A 20,876-nucleotide genomic window follows, 5' to 3' on the forward strand; every position below is an offset into this window, starting at 1 on the left:
GACAACCTACCAATATTTTAATATTTTTGTTGTAAATTTCACAAATTACACAGTTTATATGTTTCACCACATAGATTTTTTTTACTTTGATAAAAACACAGGGTGAGTCTTAAATCAGTGCACATATTTTTAGGAGCGGTACCTATATTTCGATCCCAAGAAAACGTATATGAGTTTTTTTACGTAAAAAAATTGAAAAATATATATTTTTCAAAAATGTTTTGATTTTTTGAAGTGAAAATTCTTTACGCGCGTTGAGAGTAAAAATTCACGGTCGTGACACACGAGCCACACGAGTTAGCGTCAGTAAAAGTGGTAACGATCGGAGGTTACGACGGAGCGTCGTAACTCGGGCTCTATGTGAGCCAGAGGGCTGAAACTTGGAATGTACAGTACGTCTGTCCGTTCTGTAGCTACGGGGTATCCGTGAGAGGGGAAACGATATTCTCTCGATGTTTTTCGTAAAAAAATAGACGACGCGTCCCATCAATAAAAATTCAACAAATTTGCAAGTAGCCAATAAAATGAGTGGGCGGAGCGATTTGCGGTGACGCACTCGTCAAATCGACGTATAAAATATATTGCTGTTTATTTAAATGTTTTTTGTCGGCATTCCTTTCATAGACACAGATCCAGCAGATGTACTGTAGAGGGAATTCGAAGAGCCCCATCATTTCATGATATTTTGACGACGCGCGACGTTTCGTGCACTACAAAACCCCATCATCAATGAATCAACTAAAACAATCTCCGATTTAAATGAAATTTGGTATGTCGATAGATTGGACCAAGGCCAACTTGACCGTGTACGACACGTGTCTCTGTTGATAATTAGTTTTGACGTAAGAAACGTCAAACGTCTCACCCTGCAAAGTTGGACAAGACGCGACGTTTCGTTTACATCTTCATCACTATGTGACTAAGGACTTGATATTGAAAAAAATGTGGGTCGATTTTGGAAAAATTGGGGACGGGTTACAGGATCAGGCCCTCGACGTTTCGAACCGATGCCTCTAAATGGCCGAAATCATCAGGATTTTTCTTAATTATGGAACAATTGGAACCAAACTCGGCAAGTCGATAGAGGTACCCGAATTGAGTCCTCAGACGGACAAATAGACAGACAGACAGACGGAAGTAAGAAGAAGTTTCACTTCAAAAAATATGCACATATACTGCAAACAATTTTTTTTAAATCGATAATTGGTATTCTAGCTTTTCTCTGTTTTTACCTGGTTTAAAAACCTTGGGTACCTTCGATTTATCTAGTTTGTCTATTTATATTATTTGTTTTATTGAGGATAGCCCCATTTAACCCAGCGTTCGGCGCCACTGGTTACGTTCCTCGGTACCCGCTGTTTTGGTTCGTCATCGTTTTCATACTAAACCAGGTTCTCTCCTAAACCAGTTTGGGTATTCTCGGTCTACGTACGTACCGCCGTCGTACCAAAGAAAAAATACGCCAGTTAATACCATAGCTAGAGCTAGTACAGAAACAACTTGCAGACAAAAGGATTTCATTCGTGTGAAACCTGAAGTAGTAGAAGATTTTAGTGACAAAAGTATGAGATAATAAGTTTTTGGTGATCTCAACATCTTTGGAAAATCCCGAAAAAAGGTTTGTGTATTATTATTAATTATTATTGTTGTTGTTTTATGTTATCTGTGAAACTAGTGAACCGTTGTGATAAAGTGATCTGTACCGTATTTTTAGAAGGAATTTAAAAAAGAAAGTATACATCGGCGTACCTATTTATTAAAAGAAACTTATAGACATTATTGTGTCATTTTTTAGAAAGTTAGTGACCGGTGATATTATATACTCTTTGTAACGCTTTTAACTATATTTATTCTACCTGTTTGTATTGGCACAAACCCATTTATAAAAAAAAAATAATAATTCAGAATTAAGTAAAGTTAATGTAGGTATATTACAGTTGGGGGTTGGAACCTTTAATGTTATAACAGAAAAAAAACACTAATTCACCACAATACACCAAACTAAATAGTAGTTTTAATCATTTGCTGATAATGCTAACAAGATTAGCGAAACGGGCCCATCCAGTGCAGAACTAAAGTGTTTTGGTGTATTGTGGTAATAGTTAATGTACTATAAATGATATGTATAACAGGCGATCAATACGAAGTCGACCAATAGTAGAAGAATCATGGCTTGATCGTTTCAAAGACTACTGTGACGCCGTTTTTTTTTCAACGTGTGATATTTTATTTACTTTTTAAACGAAGATGAATCTAAGGATGTAATGCTAAATTAATTTTAATTAAAAATTATAATAACTTGACTAAAAACAAAATTAGTTGTTCAAATAAACATTCCTAACAACAAACACAAAAATTTTTAAAAAAGTTAAATTATGTTGTGGTTAAAATGGGATACACTATACAGTTAAACCATTAAAAACATATTTCACATACATATATTACAAATTCTTTCTGAGCCATAATCATAAATTTAAAGAATAAATACAGTTGATTTTTATTTGAAATAATAAGAAATAAACGCTAAACCACAGATTAGTTATAGCTTCATCTGTGACTAAACCGCAACATAATCAAGAACAATACCCACTTATTCCAAATTAAATACAAGCATATTGTTAGTAGCGTATCGAAATCTAAGAAATCTTGGTAAATAATGGAAATTCCATCATCAACTATTAGAAGAGAAGTTGTATTTTTAAAGATCAATTGAAAAAATCGTTTTAACAATTTCAAGGTCTACAAATCGATGTAATAAACTTTGATATAAATTAGCAATCTATAAGAAACAATCTTTTCCAAATTATAATTACAGAACTATATACAGGCGGGTCACAGAAATAAGTGAAAATATGTTAAAGGGTGGTTAGATCTGGCCAAAGAAACATATTTTCTCTTAAGCATTTTTAAAATGAATTGATAACCGAATTATTTAACTTTGAAAATTTTAAAAAATTACGGCAACATTTTGAGAGTCACCAGCAGCAATCGATAATCAGCCGAAAATACCAAGCAATTACCAGAATCTCAGCTTGTTCGACGCCGACACATCGACTATAAAGATTTAAAAACGGCTTGGAAAATTTAGATAAAAAGTTCTATCTCACACTTGTTTTTGTGAATAAACAACAAAATAATTGATACTTCTATTTGCCTATTTTTTCTAATTTTGTCAGAGGTTTACTGTTTTGAGTAAAATCTCAAATGAATTGGATAACCTAAAATTCAAAATCAGCTGATCTGTTTAAATGTAGGTCAAACGTTGCCTATTTACACATCTACGTAATAAAAGACGCTAATTCAAAAAATTCGAACAGAAGGTTAAAATATATTTGATTATTTATAGTTCGTTATTTCAGTTTACCAAACTGTAAAAAAGGTATTTTAAATAATAGACGTTGTACTATACTTAATAGTAACCCACAATGATTAAAAAATGACACAAGGTATACTTCATGCGTTTTGACTGACAACAACTAAGACTGACAGGTAATACCAGAGCTAGCAACGTCGGAAAAACAAGTATTTTAAGACGTCTGGCTCTTTGATATATCTTTTACTATGCTCTCTAGAACAGCATGCGGCCCGTCTGGCTGCCGGTAAACGTTGCGTTTGAAAGAAGATCCTATATTTTTATTAGTCCTTTAAATTCTAGTATTGAATATTAATTTAACATGTCTCCATAGCGCAGTGCGTAGAGTTTCCGACCACGAACCGATGATTCAGCAGCCAGACGGGCCGCATGCTGTTCCAGAGAGCATAGTAAAAGATATATCAAAGAGCCAGACGTCTTAAAATACTTTCTCGAAAACATTGCTAGCTCTTAGACTATAAAACGTTAGGTGTAGATGGGGCTTATAGTTAAACGTACTGAAATAATAGACAGTTAAAGCACGGCCAAAGACGTAGACGTAAACGTATCGTTTGACATGTACGCTTGCGCAGTGAGAAATTCACTTGCGTTTACGGATACGTGATACGTATCTTTACGTGCCTTTACGTACGTACAAAACGCAAACGTATCGAGCCGAAGGAGTTTCGGTTTTCACCCGAATGATGCCGAACGTACAAGTTCACAAACAACTTGTTTCCACAACTGGCTAGTAATTAAGTTATTTCATAAATTTTGGGGCCAGTGTAACAGAACTGGGCCTATTTTATTACAATAAATTAGTATGAAAATATTAAGCATCATAATAAACTCATTTTGGAATCTATTTCATTAAATGCTAGTTCTTAGCCAAAATCCATATGAGGATTCTAAAAGTTGGAATCTAATAAATAATCATAAAACTGTGTTTGCTTTACAATATTTTTATTACTAAGAGCATTTTAAGTTGTAAGGACTACTTTCTGTAATAAAATAATTTCCATTTATAATTTTCTTCATTTTTCGAACTTTTATAAATTTAATGTGGAATCGATGGAATAATAGATATCCATTTTCAGTTTTAAAATTAAATAAATTCTTTTACAAAATAATTTAGAATTACAAATGTACCATTTGCGTTACGTACGTCAAAATCCTTGCTTTAAATCTTGTTTACACGACAACGCAACGGCAGACGTAACGTAGGTTTCTGCGATACGTGTGTCCAGAGATACGTATACGTATTGTGCCTTGCTTTAACTGTCTATTATTTATGTGTGTGCCAAACGTTACATCATTTTCATTCCATCATCTTTTAATTAGTTTTTACAATTTAAGTATTATTTAAGAGTTACAACTAATAAATGTCATTCAATATATAGGAATTTTTGGCAGTTATTCTTTTATTACTATTCAGTATTTAATGTAGGAAAATCATTACCAACTAAATGTAAAAAATGTCTGTATAATTCAATCTGCAAATTACTATACAGCGTAATCGGAAATTCCGTAAAACTGGGGGATAATCGTCATTATGTTTAAAATTACTGACCCTGAATGTGCAACAACGGTAATTACCATATATAAAATTATTTAAACATCACAAAAGAAATTTAATACTAAAATTTTATATAACTCCAACTCAGGTATGTTATTTCCAAAAACTTAACTTACTTATTTTGAGTCTTTTAACATATTTTAATTAACAACAATATTAATTTATTTTGTTTAACTTTAGTGTACTAAAATTTAAACAAACTATACTAAAAGTACTACATTTTTTTGAGATAATTGTTTTTGAAAAAGACACAGGTCCCAGTCCATAGTATGAAATAGTGTTTATGATTTATTATATATCTTCGAGTCAAGTTCATATTATACTAGACGTCCAGGAACCTTCGTATCAGAACTTGGAAGCAAGACGATCGACTTTTCAGTTTTTTAAATTTATAATTAATTGCACCTAAGGAACGTACATGTAAGCCTTGTTTATATAGTCATGTACAATGATGTAAACAGATGTAAGGGAATGAACTGTAAGAAGTAGTTTAAACGAAGCAAATCTTATGTCAAGAAGACCTGCTTCGGGAGAACAACTTACTAAGTCTGTTGACTAGGACCAAAAGTAAAGGCATGGAAGTATAGGCAAGTTTTAATGTAAAAATTAGTACAAAATGTCTTCCTCAGTCTTCCTCATAAGCAGGGGTGGATGGGCCATATGGGAAAACGGGAAAATACCCGGTGGGCCGGTGGGCCGGTCCCGATAAGAGCTCAAAAAAGATTGGATTGCAGCAAAATGAATGGTTAATCTTCTAACTAAAGTGACGTAAGATCCTTAGTGACTCCATAACTAACTAATCAATTTGCATCAGTATAATCAGTTGCTTTTAAACATAAACACCAACAATTTGTAAAATAACTTTTGTAAAATGTCTTTCTCTGAGACACTTATAATTTTAATAGTCATCTGATGTTTGTTCGGTTTGAAAATTTTTATTATAAAAGGTGAATCTATAAGTGCAAATATTTTCAGGGCTGGTAGATCTAAATAAAATAAACATAGTATATTCTCTTTATCGAGTTTCAAATAAGTCCAATCGAGTTATTAAAGTTTGGAAATTAAAAAAAATAGATTTATTTTTAAAAAAATTTGAGCTACCTCAATTTTTAGGTATTTGCATCTCTTTTAGTGCCGTAATATCAGAGATTAAGAAACTATACCGTAGGGGAGGAAAATTTGTGGTGAACAGGAAGTTCTAAAAAATTTTCTAAAATATACAGGAAAATTTAAAAGAAAATGCTCGATTTTTGACATCTTTTTTTGCAAAAAAAACTCATAAACGTGCTCCTGGGGTCGAAATATATCACCCCTTAAAATATTTGCACTTATTTAACGTTGACTCTGTATAGTTTTACCCACTATTCTTTTATCAATAACTAATAAATATGACTGACTGGTAACAAAAAAAAAAGAATGAATAGCATTAGGTAAATTTAGATAGTCTCGATCTAAATGTATAGGTACTAAGAATACGGTAGCGTAGATTGACAACTGGGGGCCTCGGTGCAATATTTTTTGTAAAAAAGGGAGACGAATTTGACGCGAACTCGGCGGTTGACGGAGAAAACATAGGTACCTATGCTTGGCTTGAATTGGGGACGGACTAAAAGCCGTCTGAGAACTAAAAGCCAAGTCTAAATTGTTGTTTAAAATGTTGCTAAAATGAATTTGCTAAAAATTGCGGAGATAACAGAGAAGAGTTAAATAAGATTTAAACTAGATTAGATGGAAATAAAGCAGTAGAACCCTGTAAAACTGAGCCATTTTGTAGTAACAATTCAGATGTCCGAGCCAATATTGCTCTTTACGAAAATTTTGATCAAGACAATTTAAATTTTTTTTAAACCTGAGGCAAAAGAGCTTTTTCGCACGAGCGAAAAACACCCTTACTTATATATTAATAAATAAAATATGTTTCTTCGTTATGGTCATTTTGTTTTTGTGGATTTGTGCCGGTTGCCTGTTTTTCCCGGGACGGTTTCAACTTTCCCATCTACCCCTGCTCATAAGCGAATATCTCCAACAAAAATGAAGCTATTGATACGAACCAAAAAACAGGCTATCAAGAAAGTATGTACCTAGATGATAAAATTATTTTTTAAATTCCTTGCTGTCTTAACATATTCCATAGGGCGTTTCAAATTTTCACTAAAATACTAACATTTTGTTTTCCCTCGTATAATTGATCAATAGGAACTTTAATTTTTAATTTAGAAAGAGATAATAAAATTCAAATAATTTAGCTAGATATTGCTTTAAAAATCATCAAAATCGGCCCACTAGAACAAAATACAGGGTGAGTTTCCTACGATGTTCTCTATGGGTATCTCGGAAACTACTGGAGATAAAGAGTCTGTTAAATGGGTAAAGAATTGCAGTTTTGTGGGGTCATAAATATGCGCCTTTCAGATTTTTGAAAAAGTTCATGGCTTACTAGATATTTCGAAAAAAACAAATTTCGGCTATTTTAAAAATTGTCCCTAATTCCATTATAAGCTCTTTTAGACAAAAAGTTTTCAGATAAAAGTTGTAGATAATCACATCCTTAATGAGACTGTGTCCTCCGTTTTTTTTCTAAAGCCTGTCATTTTTGACATATGACACAAACATATGCTTTTTTAAATAGAAACCATAGTTGGCCATGACTTCATAAAAAGCGCCATTTTTTAAGCTTTTTAGTGATATAAGCTGTAATATCTTTTCTTCGAAAAATTACTGAGTTATAGCCAATTCTTATCATTTTTAAACAAATTCACTTAGTTAGCCATGGAAACAACTTTCTTTACAATTTACATTACACAAACTAAAATTTAAAAAAATAATATCACTACATACACTTTAAGTTATTTTAGAAAATGTTCAAAAAATCCGCCATTGTTTTGAGTTGCATGTTTGTAAAACTGAATTACTACATTCTCATAGAAGGACCGGTCGACTTAATTAAACTTTTCTCGTACCGCCACTTCTAGTGTCTCTCTTAATTCATAAGTTCTTTTGTAAACCTTATTGTTAACTATACCGCATAAAAACTTCTAAAATGGATAGGTCAGGTGATCGGGGAGGCCCATGCAATTAGTTCACCTCTTCCTATCCCTGCGTTTGTATAATTATGATATAAATAAATTTTAACATTTCTCTCATTATGGGGGATTGGGAGGGGGGGTGGTGTGTCATAATGGAAGATCATGTTGGAACCACTCTATTGATGCGCGCGTATCTACACGCTTTTCTTCATTTGGAAAATTCATATTTACAATTTTTGTTTATTTTAATTTACAAAGTTTGGATGTGACAGCTTCACATTTCTGAGAGCAACGGCGATTGAACTTGTTTCCATTGCTAACTAAGTGAATTTGTTTAAAAATCATAAGAATTGGCTATAACTCAGTAATTTTTCGAAGAAAAGATATTATAGCTTATATCACTAAAAAGCATAAAAAATGGCAATTTTTATGAAGTCATGGCCAACTATGGTTTCCATTTAAAAAAACCTATGTTTGTGTCATATGTCAAAATGACAGGCTTTAGGAAAAAGCGGAGGACACAGTCCCATTAAAGATGTGATTATCTACAACTTTTATCTGAAAACTTTTTGTCTAAAATAGGTTATAATGGAATTAGGGACAAATTTTAAAACAGCCGAAATTTGTTTTTTTCGAAATATCTAGTAAGCCATGAAATTTTTCAAAAATCTGAAAGGCGCATATTTATGACCCCACAAAACTGCAGATACCCATAAAGAACATCGTAGGAAACTCACCCTGTATATTAAACTTTAAAAACATCAAGATTTTAAGGTGCCCGTTTTTCCTGCCAGTGAGTATCTAATACTCAAAAATATATTACTTTTTTTAGACAACAAGAATAAATATTTGTTAAATAATGTTCCTTTTGATTCAGACTTATTCAGAGAGTGGTTTTCCCCTTTATAGATACTGTAATATTTATAACTACCTTAACAGAATTACTCTATTGTTATTCACAGGTATTGTTACAAGTTTTATAGTAGTACTGGAAATTTTGTTTAATTCACTATTACCTGTCGTACCTAGAACTGTTTCATTCTTGAGTGATAAATAAATAATCTATAAAAGAATTATAGGGATACAGTAAGTTAAAATGCCTGTTTTCAAATTTCAGTATTTTTATTAACATCTTGTTCATTTTTGAAACTTGTTGTGTCGAGAAGGACGAAGCGTGAATCAAGACTAAAGATTTCCTAGAAACTTAAAAATTTTCCCCATATATGTCTAGATTAGGGTTGCCAACCGTCCTCTATTCCAGGACAGTCCTCTTTCTGATCTCACTGTCGTCTTTTCTCTCAGGTACTGGAAAAAACTTCTTTTTTACATACTAAACCGAAAATCTCAAAAATATTCGTCTCTGACCATAATGCTTTAAAAAATTAGTTAATCTGTGTCTATCGTAGTGATGTTGGTAGCGAATATTTCCATTCGAATTTTGCAGGGAATTTTAGAAATTTCCGAAATATTCGGTCCCAAAATCGCGAATATTCGCAAAAATCCGAATTTTGCAAGAAATTTGGTTTACTAAAAATTTAACGAAAGTATATCAAGTATGCCTATTCTTAAATCAGAAGAAAAAGAATGCTTCCCCCCTTTACAAAATAGAAAACGTGTGGCTCTTAAACCAATGCATTGTGCCGCGAATCTCTTGGACCCCTGTTTCCTGGGAGAGCACCTTAACAATGAAGCAAGTTCCATAGCCGCTATGGAATTTATCAACAATATCACCAACAAACATCCTCAATTTGTCAATAATAAAGAAGTCATTTTTACAGATGTAACAAACTATTGCGCCAAATCGGGTTTATGGGCTCTCGACTACGTTTGGATGTCAGTTAAAAATGTAGACTGTCTAAGTTGGTGACAAGCAATGTGTAAAAATACTCAGTTGAAATATTTAGCTGTTGCTCTGCTGTCTTTAACAACGTCATCTGCAGCCACTGAGAGAAGTTTCAGTACTTACAGTTTTATCCATACTAAAAAAAAGGTATCGCTTAACTGCAAAAAGAGCCGGCAAAATAATGTTCGTAGCTCATAACAATAAATTATTACTACAAAAACAAAAAGTGGATATGGAGCATGATATTCAACATGAAAGTCCTCCAGAACCACTAGAACGCGTAGAGGTAGCGGTCCATCCTTCAGAATCAGAACCAGATGATATATCAAATATATCTGATTTGGAAATAGAAACTGACGAAGACAGTACTACTACTAAGTACTATATAATACTATGAAGATGGGACCAGCTCGGCGCCAGAAAGTTTTCCGGAATAGAATAATTCATTTATTTGTGTTTTACGTTTTTTAAATTTATATTTCGTGCTTTTTTGTTTTTTTAAGTTCATGGATTATGTACAAAGTACAGTGTTACCAAATGATTTTTGTTATGTGTGACTTTTGTGAGTTATGTATTGTTTATTAAAAATATAACACCTAATATTATGTTTATTGCTTTTTTTTCACTTACATGTTGGTATCAAATGTCTATCTAATTTATTCCTTTATTGTATCAACAAAAAATATGTAAAATTATAAAATTTCCTGCAACAATCAAAAATTTCTGAAATATTAACATCACTAGTCTTTCGCAACTCCCACTCGTTTGTACAGAAAAGAAAATGAAGACTCTTTTTTACACTCTCGTCTTCTATTTTTTATTTTGAAAGTTGACAACCCTAGCAGTGGCGCATCTAGAGATTGAGTCTAGGAGGGATAATGGTAATATTTAAAAGAAGTACTAAATTAGAATTATATTTTCGTTGAAAGGTATTGTGACTGTGGAAAGAAATATACTTTGATTGATTTGTATTTTCTATTTTGATTGGAATTATTAACTTCTTGTGAGACAATTTTACTTTATAACACGTTTTATTTTATTCATAAATTTCTTCCTAGGAGGGGTAATTACCCCCAGTACCCCTCCTGTATACCGGGTGTTGCATCGTCGAGCGGGACATAGGAAATCCCATGTAAATTTTAATGGGGTCAATTATTGGCTTCCCTAATTATTTTAGAGAATACTTCTATTTAGATTTATTGAAGAGCACTAAAACCCACATTCAACAGAATATCTTTAGATATTTTTGATTAGCCAGTTTACGAGTTATCGCCGATTTCTTTTTAAATATTTCTCCTTTCTTATGGCCTTATTTACTTATGAGCACCAGTCAAGGTAAAAGATAACTGCCAAATGAAGTTGTCGTTTCAGAAATTTACCTATTTAGTGCTTTATTATTATTATTAAAAACTCATACCTATATCGAAAATATTAGCAATGAATTACACTACCGAAGAAAAAGTATTGATGATTAAATGGTATTATCAAGGAAATAGTTATCAAAAGGTGTCGGACATGTTTGCTGCTCTGTATCCGAATAGACCGATACCTGGAAAATCTACAATCACAAGGAATATCCAGAGATTTGAGACCAAAGGTACCCTAATAAATAACTGCAGATGTGAAGCAAGGCAGGAACAAAGAAAAGATGCAAGAAATGATAAAGACTTGGAAGTTTTATTGTGCGTAGAAGAGAAATCGATGGAAAGATCAGCACAAGGAAACTTGAGGATGAAATAGGAATAGATCACACTACAGCGTTTCGAATTTTGAAACGACATAAATACTATTCTTTCAAATATGAAAAGCACCAAGAACTACGAGATGGGGACGAAATACGGCAGCAGGCGTTTTGTTTTGATATGATGGAAAGAGCAAACACGGATAGGGAATTTTTAAAAAACATATGTTTCACTGATGAATGCACGTTTACCTTAAATAATGAACCCAATTTTAAAATTATCGATATTGGAACAAAGAAAACCAACACAGGTTTGTCGAAACAAGGACGCAATATCATCACAGAAAGTAAATGTTTGGGCAGGGATATTCGGACACAATATTATCGGGCCATTATTTCTTACGCGAAATTTAAATGCAGAATATTATTTGGAACTACTCGAAAATCATATTTTACCTGCTTTACATGATGCCGCTAGGGAAAATCAGGAAATTTGGTACCAAATGGATGGCTGCCCGGCACATAGTACCCTGGACCCTGGCTGTTCGGGAATATTTAGACAATAGTTTTAACGGAAACGTTATTGGCCTAAATCATACAGTAAATTGGCCAGCAAGGTCTCCTGATATTTCGTCAAATGATTTCTTTCTCTGGGGCCATTTAAAAAACAGGATATACAAGGATAAAAAGTACCGAAATCTAGACGAGTTAAAAAATGCTATTTCTGCCGAATGCAATAGAATTTCAATTTACCAACTAGCGAATGTAAGAAGAGAATTTTATGATCGCCTGGGTTATTGTCTAGCAGTCGATGGAGGAATATTTGTGACATCTTAAATCCTAAACTTCTAACAATTTAATAGTAGGTACCTAAATTAATAAGTTATTGAATATTGTAATCATACTATAATTAACCTTGTAATTGATTACTTTATTTTACTTTAATTCATATTAATTTGTATTTATAAATACATCTTTAAGATTTCCGATGTAGGAATGAGTTTTCAATAATAATAAAGCACTAAATAGGTAAATTTCTGAAATGACAACTTCATTTGACAGTTATCTTTTTACCTTGACTGGTATCTCATAACCTTGACTGGTGCCATAGAAAGGAGAAATATTTAAAAAGAAATCGGCGATAACTCGTAAACGAGCTAATCAAAAATATCTAAAGTTATTCTTTTGAATGTGGGTTTTAGTGCTCTTCAATAAACCTAAATAGAATTATTCTCTAAAATAATTAGGGAAGCCAATAATTGACACCATTAAAATTTACATGGGATTTCCTATGTCCCGTCCGACGATACATAGGATACATACAAACACCCGGTATGGGCCACCCTGAACCCTAGTCTAGATTAGATATCTGTTTGGTCTTGTGAATGCCATACGTATTCAAGAAACACAGAAATTTTTGCATAATCTCCTGTACTAAATTATTGTATCTCTGTACTAAATTTCTAGCTTTTGCTACTAGAAGAAATACTGGATAAAAATGTGTATTTTGCTTTATTAGAAAATATGACATATAAAAATGTTATTTCAATTTGAACAATTTTCTTTAGCTTGATCTTGATCTTTTGTTACTGTATAATCGGTGGGTGTTATGTGATCTAGTTTTTTTATAAAAATAAGGTCAATAATCAAACTTTTGCAATGTTGTCAACCTTGACACGAAGTAGTTAAAATCAAAAAATATTATAATGTTCTTTGACAAAACACCAGAACGGTATTAAAATCATATACTTCGGAATATAATTCGAATATACAACAGAATGTTGTAAGATGAAATATATTATTCCGTTTTCGTATGCTCTGAATTTTAATGAACAAAAACAATGCTTAGTATAGTTAATAAAATTTGTTCTACTCAGAATTCCTCGAGCGCATGTATATTATATATGTGTTTTGTTTTATTTATTTATTTATAGGAATGTTCAAACTATGAACATCGATTTTCAAAATCCAAATATAATGATAATTAGCTTTTCCGAGTTACTTTAAAATTTTAATATTGACCAACATCAATTAGGCTGATCAAAATATTGTTTCAGCTCATTTTAAACAGATACTAAATAAACTAGGAATATCGACACGATGAATTACTACAAATAGGCAAAACTACATAAAAATTTATCGACATATTTAAAAAAAAATATCGATATCTTCATATATCGATACATTTAATCATCCTTATATAATTCGAGGACGATACGGTTGCATGGTTCTTGGATTCGATTTCAAAAATATTTTGATTATAGAGACATTATAGGTCACTTGTGATAATGCATGGGTCAGTATTCAATTAAGTAATACAGTATGCAATGGCAGAGGTTTAACAATATTGAAGGTGTGTAAATGAATTGATTACAAAGCTCTTGAAATATTTATAAGGCTTAATCTTGCTGGTTTATTTTACGGTTGTGTATAAATTTTGGTAGTTATTAAAATTGTTATAAAAATATACAATTCAAATAAAAAGAGATAAGTTATAATAATTATTTATTAATACAAACATCAAACATCCGATACGCTACTGAAGCAGGTAAATCAAATTGACGTATCTAAATTCTTTGACATATAATCTTTGACAAGTAGTAAATAAAAGCAAGACTGCAAAAAAAAATACATAATTAGTTAATTTTAAGTAAATTTCATAAATGATCGGTTTACTGCACGTATGTATATTATATAGTCACTTACTAGCGAAAAGTTAGTCCATTATTTCTCTCGATTTTTGACCGAGATCTACCGCACGCTACACAACCAACTATTTTACAGTCTTTTTCGATAAGTCGCAATAGTGTCACTGTCAATTTAATTTCTGCCACAATTTCCTTCTAGATTTATTACCTTAACAACTATCAGAAGTAGAATAAATAATAAATAACATAAAATAAGCTCAGTAACGACTGACAAATCCACAAAATTTCAAATCAAATTCAAATGTGTCAAATGAAGTTAAACAAAACTGTCAAGGATCCCCACCCTAGGGCCCTTCTCCGTCTACCATGCATGGATACATGAGTAGCATAAGACTCTTTCCTCAATGTTTTTATTCAAAGTTTGCAACTTGCAACGCTGAGAAATTGTTTAAAAATTTTTTTATGACGTTTTGTCCTCGCCATAAAAAGTATCATTTTTACTCCTAATAAAACAATATACAATATGATCAAAAAAAAAACGGCATCAGTGATGGCTATGAAATAAAGATCGCTGTCATTTTATATGTAAAATTATATGGGGAGTGTCATCGATGGAAATGAACCCAAGCCAACTGGGCGCCGTTTTTTTCGACCATACGGTATTGCTCAACTAATTATTGCCGAAAAAAGTTTGTTGCAACTACGGATTTTATGTCTGTTTACAAAAGAAACTCTTTTTCGAATAAACAGATTATATCAATACCCCACTGGCTACGTCACTGGTATTTCAAAGATGTTTTGAGAAAGTGATTATTTCATATTATGGGTCATATTGGACTTTCTCTCTACCACTTGACATTGCAAGTTCGGTTCTTGGTAAACGCGGATCTTGTTTATAGATCAACGTATATACAGTGTGTTTATTATTTTTGTGTTTTAACAAAATCAATAAGTTCATTTTATAAATGGTGAGTCTATACATACCAAGTAACATATACTTCAACATTTCCATTTAAACAATTATATATTATATATTAAATTTGCGTAAGTTTTCTTGAACCATTTCTTAACTATAAAAAAGTCATATTTTCAGCATACAGTAAATTCTTAAAGCAAGACATGTTGAATAGCACGAACATCGAAAGTGCTGAAAAAATAAAAATCTCAAGACAATAAAAACTTTTGAAGTTGCCCCGAAATTAAGGGCGAAACGTCAAGAAAATGTTTAAAAAAAAACTAAATTTATTATTTATTAACGAACCTCAACCCAAGAAAATATGACTTTTTTATATATTAAATTTATATATTATTATAGTATAATTTAAATTAAAATATTATATACACTCACCGGCACGAAAAACGTGTACCTTAAAATTTGTTAAATTTTAAGGTTTAATATATTTTGTTCTATTTTAGTGGGCAGATTTTGATATTTTTTAGGCAATTTGTAGCTAAATTATTTGACTTTTTAGTATCTCTTTCTAAATTAAAAATAAAAGTTTTCATTTGTCAATTATACGAGGGAATACATGTTGATATTTTGGTGAAAGTTTAAAACACCCTGTGGAATAGGTGAACAAAGCAAGAAATTTAAAAATAATTTTATCATCTAGGTACGTCTTTTCTTGATAGTTTGTTTTTTGAATCATTTCGATAGCTTTATTTTTATTGAAGATATTCACTTTTGAATAAGACAGTAACGATATGGTAACGATTTACAGCAATTTTAGCATTGAAAATTGCCTTTGCTTTTAGGTCCGCAACACACTTATAAAATAGTGTTTATTGTTTTTGTAATGTCATTGTCATTGAAAAGTTATATTATTATTCTTTATTGACGTTTGGTCATTGTAACTTTACTATCTACCTAAGAACACAGTAAAAAAAATAGTCAAAAATGGTCATTTTTTTCGACTTTTTCCATATATAGGGTCATGAAAATTATCGATTTTAGACGAAAAACAATTGAATACGTCAATCAATCCTAATTTACGTCATACACCAACATACCAAATCTCGTTTTTTTATCTGAAAAACTACAAAAGTTATAGAGGTGAACCACTTTTGAGACGCACCGGTATTATTAATTATTAAAATATATTTTTTTCATTAATTTCAGATATTATAGTAAATAACCAAGATGAATTTTCAACTAATCCTAGCAGTAGTATTGCTGTCCATAGCCCATCAAACACATCAGCAATGTTTCCCACCGTATTCCTTGGGACAACCTAGCCAATCTGGACGCGTGGACCTGTACAGTGGGCAACAGGAGTTTTCCTTGGGTCTCCTCAATGCCATCAATAGATTCATGCCCAAGGAAAACTTATTTTTCTCACCCTACTCGACTTATCACGCTTTACTGATAGCTTACTTCATGGCTGGAGGCCAGACAGAGGGTTACTTGAAGAAAGTATTGAGATTGGACCAAAATCAGGTAAAAAACGAAAGACAAATAAAATAAATATAATAAATAGACAAGATATACAAACCTATAGCGATTAAAACGAAATATTCTTGTTTAACCTTAGAGGAAAAGCCAATTTAATCTACCATATGTATTGTGTCCCCCTTTCATGAGTTACGACTCATCATACAGTTTTAGAGCTTTGAGAAAAGCCAGTGTCTGAGACGGTTTTACAGAGGTTAGTTCTCCATCTCCGATACCAGTCGTACCAAAGTTTATGCCACGAATGGTTGTCGTCTCGGCACACTCATTGATCAGGTGTTCTGATATTTCCCCATTTTCCCCACAGAGTCTGCATTCGTCGTTTTCTTAGCTTCATTCTACTGAGTTGTTCATTAAGGAGACTGTTTCCTTTTAAAAAGTCCGTGACAACCTGAAGATCGTTCTTACTTAAATCAAGGAAGATTTTTCTCGGTCGTAAGTTTTGAGAAATTTCTTCTAGTGTGTTAAATCGTTGCAGGATTCCCAGTCCAGGTTATGGATAGAGTCTTCCAGGTTCTTGAATTCCGTTTTAAGTTGGTTTCCACTTGGGAAGCAGAAGGGTTCTGGTCCAGTTAGTAGAGTGGTCGCTCCTTTTCTAGCTAGATCGTTTGCTTTTTCATTACATTCTATCCCTTGATCGGCTTGCACTCAGAGTAGGAGGACTGCATTTTCTTTGCCTAATTTGTTTAGCTTTTCTAATGCTGATAGAATGAATTTTCCTTCAAAGATGCAGTTAATAGTATATTGTATAACTAGTGCGAAAAGTTGTCGATTGCCCGAGAGCGAAGTTGAGCGCAGAAGCGAAGCGAGTGCGCTCATTAGCTCGAGTGGGCAATCGACAACTTCGCACGAGTTGCACATACTATTTTTTATTACGTTGCTTTTTAGTATGTGTCTTTTGTTATATTTCATCATGTAAACAAAAGAGACTTATTAAAAAGCAAAAAATACTTTCAAAATCTCGTGACAAGAAAAATAACTTTTGGAACACCCCATAGATTCATAGATGAATGCAAAAGATGACATTCAAAACTTCAAATTTTTAAATCGAATTTTAGAGTAGAAAATGAAGGAATTTTAACGTTGCTTCTTCATAATGGTGTTTAGTAATTTGTTTACATGATGAAATATAATAAAAGTGACATATTAAAAAGCAACGTAATAAAATAAACAAAAAATAAAAAAATTATTTAAATGTCAACCTCACTTCTTTAATATTGACACTTCGAGACTGTCTTTTCTGCTTGTCAATTAGCGTGTGCCAATGAAAACTTGGGTTCGAGAAGTTTACTTCATAGATAAATGAAACAAGTTTAGATTGGAAAGTGCCCATAAGGACAATGTAAACACTATTTGGCGCTATTCTTGCAACGGTCGCGACCCAAAACTTTTGAAAAGTTCGGAGCGGTTCGGCTTTTTCCGGAATTATATCGCCAAATATTGTTTATTCAAATTTACTATTATTTTCGTTTAATTTTATAATAAAACACAGTGTGGGGGGTTGCATACAAGAAACTTTATTTTATATAAGGACGCATGTATGAAATACCTATGAAACATCGGAAACCGACGTTATGCCACGATGGTTTTTGCAGTTCACAGTTCACAGCACAGCTTTTTAAGTTTTTAATGCCACTTTTTCACAATTATCACCGGTTGGAGTAAATAAAACTTGAATTAAACTCACAAGATAGCAATAATTACTTTGAAAATGGACGCTATAAACACTTTTCGGAATTTCTTTAATGAGAGCGGTTTAGATTTTGAAAGATTATTATGATTTTTGAAGATTCTGACTTTGACAAGAGAAAAATTATTTCTGTTTTTGTTTGCCGTTGTTCTTAGCGACCGCTATAGCAGCGCCAGATCGCGTATAACGGTCGCGACCCAAAATAATTTCGCGACCCAAAATTTTTACGGGCTTTCCAATATAAACTTGTTGCATTTATCTATGGTTTACTTGTCGCTTGCCGCACTCAAATCGACATTAAATTTGCTCAAAACTAGTGTGGTAATTGTGAAGTGGGCTATTAGCATCTTTTCGACTCCAAAAGAATGCGAAAAGATACTACTGTACCCGCACGAGTAATAAAAAGAAATATTAATTTCGTTATTTTCTGTTATAGAACAAATCTGACATTTATGCTGCCTACAAATTGGACAAGTTCCTGACACAATTGTCTGCCAAGACTGCACCCTACGAATTCACCAGCGCCAACAAAATATATGTATCTGACGATGTGCCTGTTAGAGACTGCGTAGTTAATGATTTTGAACAGGAATTGGAGAAATATCCATTCAAAAAAGATCCAGAAGCATCCAGGTATATAACGCACAAAATACAAGTTTAATTTTCGATTTTCTTTCTCGAACAGATAATTTCTTACATAAAATTCATATAGTGTGTCGAACTGCTGTGAGGGTGGCATTGTGTTTCAACCCCCAGCCAGTACGGTCGCTTTATTTATATAAAATAAAATTATTTATGTATCTAAATAGAACTTTGAATAAAAATGTTAAGGGAGGAGCATATCAAAAATCTTAGATCGACCGCGACGGGCTCCTAAAATGACCGACTTAAATTCCGGTTTATCAGTGCCGTTCTAGTTTTATTCAAAACGTGCAAAAATATGATGTAGGGTAGAGTCAATAATTTGTTGCTTTATTTTACGTTGTGAATAAATGTTGGTAGTTATTAAAATTGTTATAAAAATATACGGATTACAATAAAAATAGATAAGTTATAATAATTATTTATTAACTCAAACATCCGATATGGTACTTACAGTACGTCTGTCCGTTCTGTGGCTACGGGGTATCCGTGAGAGGGGAAACGATATTCTCTCGATGTTTTTCGTAAAAAAATAGACGACGCGTTCCATCAATAAAAATTCGACAAATTTGCAAGCAGCCAATAAAATGAGTGGGCCGAGCGATTTGCGGTGACGTACTCGTCAAGTCGACGTATAAATTATATTGCTGTTTATTTAAATGTTTTTTGTCCGCATTCCTTTCATAGACACAGATCCAGCAGACGCACTTTAAGCAGGTAAGCCAAATTGACGTGTCTTTGATATGTAATCTTGAACAAGTAGTAAATAAAAGCAAAAATGCAAGAAAAAATATATAGTTGGTTAATTTTAAGTGAATTTCACAAATGATCGGTTTACTACACGTATGTATATTATACAGGTTGTTAATTCCCTTGTTAACTTCCTAAAACCTCGGCTCGCTCGTCGAGAGACGGAACGAGTCGACAGAAAACCCTATAAGTGCATGCGTTCTCAATAGGCAGTGTTGCCATTCTGTTCCCCTATAAGTAACTGTCCAGTTAACAACCTGTATAGTCATTTACTAGCGAAAAGTTGTTCCATTATTTCCTTCGATTTTTGACCGAGATCTACCGCACGCTACACAACCAACTATTTTACAGCCTTTTTCGATAAATCGCAATAGTGCCACTGTTAATTTAATTTCTGCTACAATTTCCTTTTAGATTTACTACCTTTAAACAACTATAATTAGAATAAATAATAAATAACATAAAATAAGTTCAGTAAAGACTGACAAATCCACAAAATTTCAAATCAAATTCAATTTGAATTTCAATTTAACACATTCAAATGAATCGTCAAACAGAACTGTCAAGGATCCCCACCCTAGGGCCCTTTGTCCATCTGCCTTGCATGAATATATGGATAGCATTATACTCCTTCCTTAATCTTTTTATTCAAAGAAATTGAGCGACACCTTGAGAAAGGCAATGGTAAGAGTGTAAATTGAGCGACACCTTGAGTGTATTTGCCTATAGTACAGCCTCTCAAATAGTGTTGTTCGGATTCGGCGATAAACTGTGGGCAACTGTAGGTCACGTGTACTTGTGAACACTGATGACGCACATCACAAATTTTCGAGCGAATTCCTTCAACAGAGTCTTAAGAAACCTCCATATTCCTTCAACTTCACCAAAAATGCCAATTAATCATATAAGATGCCATGATCAGCTGACTTATTAGATATGTTTTCCGTTTACATATTTATTTCTTTTCAACATCATGAACTTTGGTTTATTAGTATGTGTGGAATAAGATATGTTGAAAGATAAAAATGTATATATTAATTTTTTGTTAAATGTAAATATATTTCTAAAATTGCAGATTTATTGACAGCAACATTGCTTTAAACTGAGGGATTCTTAACTAAACAACCTTAATTAAACTTTAAACTAAAAAAATAGATGTAGGAAAAACAATAAATACTTCTACTACATATTTTTTATTGTACAAAACTGCCAAAAACCT

General features: G+C 32.5%; 1 protein-coding gene across 4 annotated transcripts in view; it reads left to right on the forward strand.

Moving 5' to 3' along the window:
• The first annotated feature begins 1,379 nt into the window (after positions 1-1,379).
• Positions 1,380-20,876, forward strand: part of LOC115881491 (serine protease inhibitor 88Ea-like) — a 28,260-nt gene continuing 8,763 nt past the window's right edge. For 2 of the 4 annotated variants that reach the window (XM_030898990.1, XM_030898987.1), the window contains exons 1-3: positions 1,380-1,618; positions 16,246-16,563; positions 18,702-18,898. In XM_030898990.1, the coding sequence (XP_030754850.1) occupies positions 16,267-16,563; positions 18,702-18,898 (494 nt within the window). In that variant the 5' untranslated portion in view covers positions 1,380-1,618; positions 16,246-16,266. Of the gene's footprint in view, positions 1,619-13,812; positions 13,832-14,943; positions 15,095-16,245; positions 16,564-18,701; positions 18,899-20,876 lie in introns of those variants that run through there. The other 2 variants (XM_030898989.1, XM_030898988.1) reach the window with 2 other exon arrangements.

This window comes from Sitophilus oryzae, unplaced genomic scaffold (genome assembly GCF_002938485.1).
Source record: "Sitophilus oryzae breed Bouriz unplaced genomic scaffold, Soryzae_2.0 scaffold_172_pilon_pilon, whole genome shotgun sequence".
NCBI lineage: Eukaryota > Metazoa > Arthropoda > Insecta > Coleoptera > Curculionidae > Sitophilus > Sitophilus oryzae.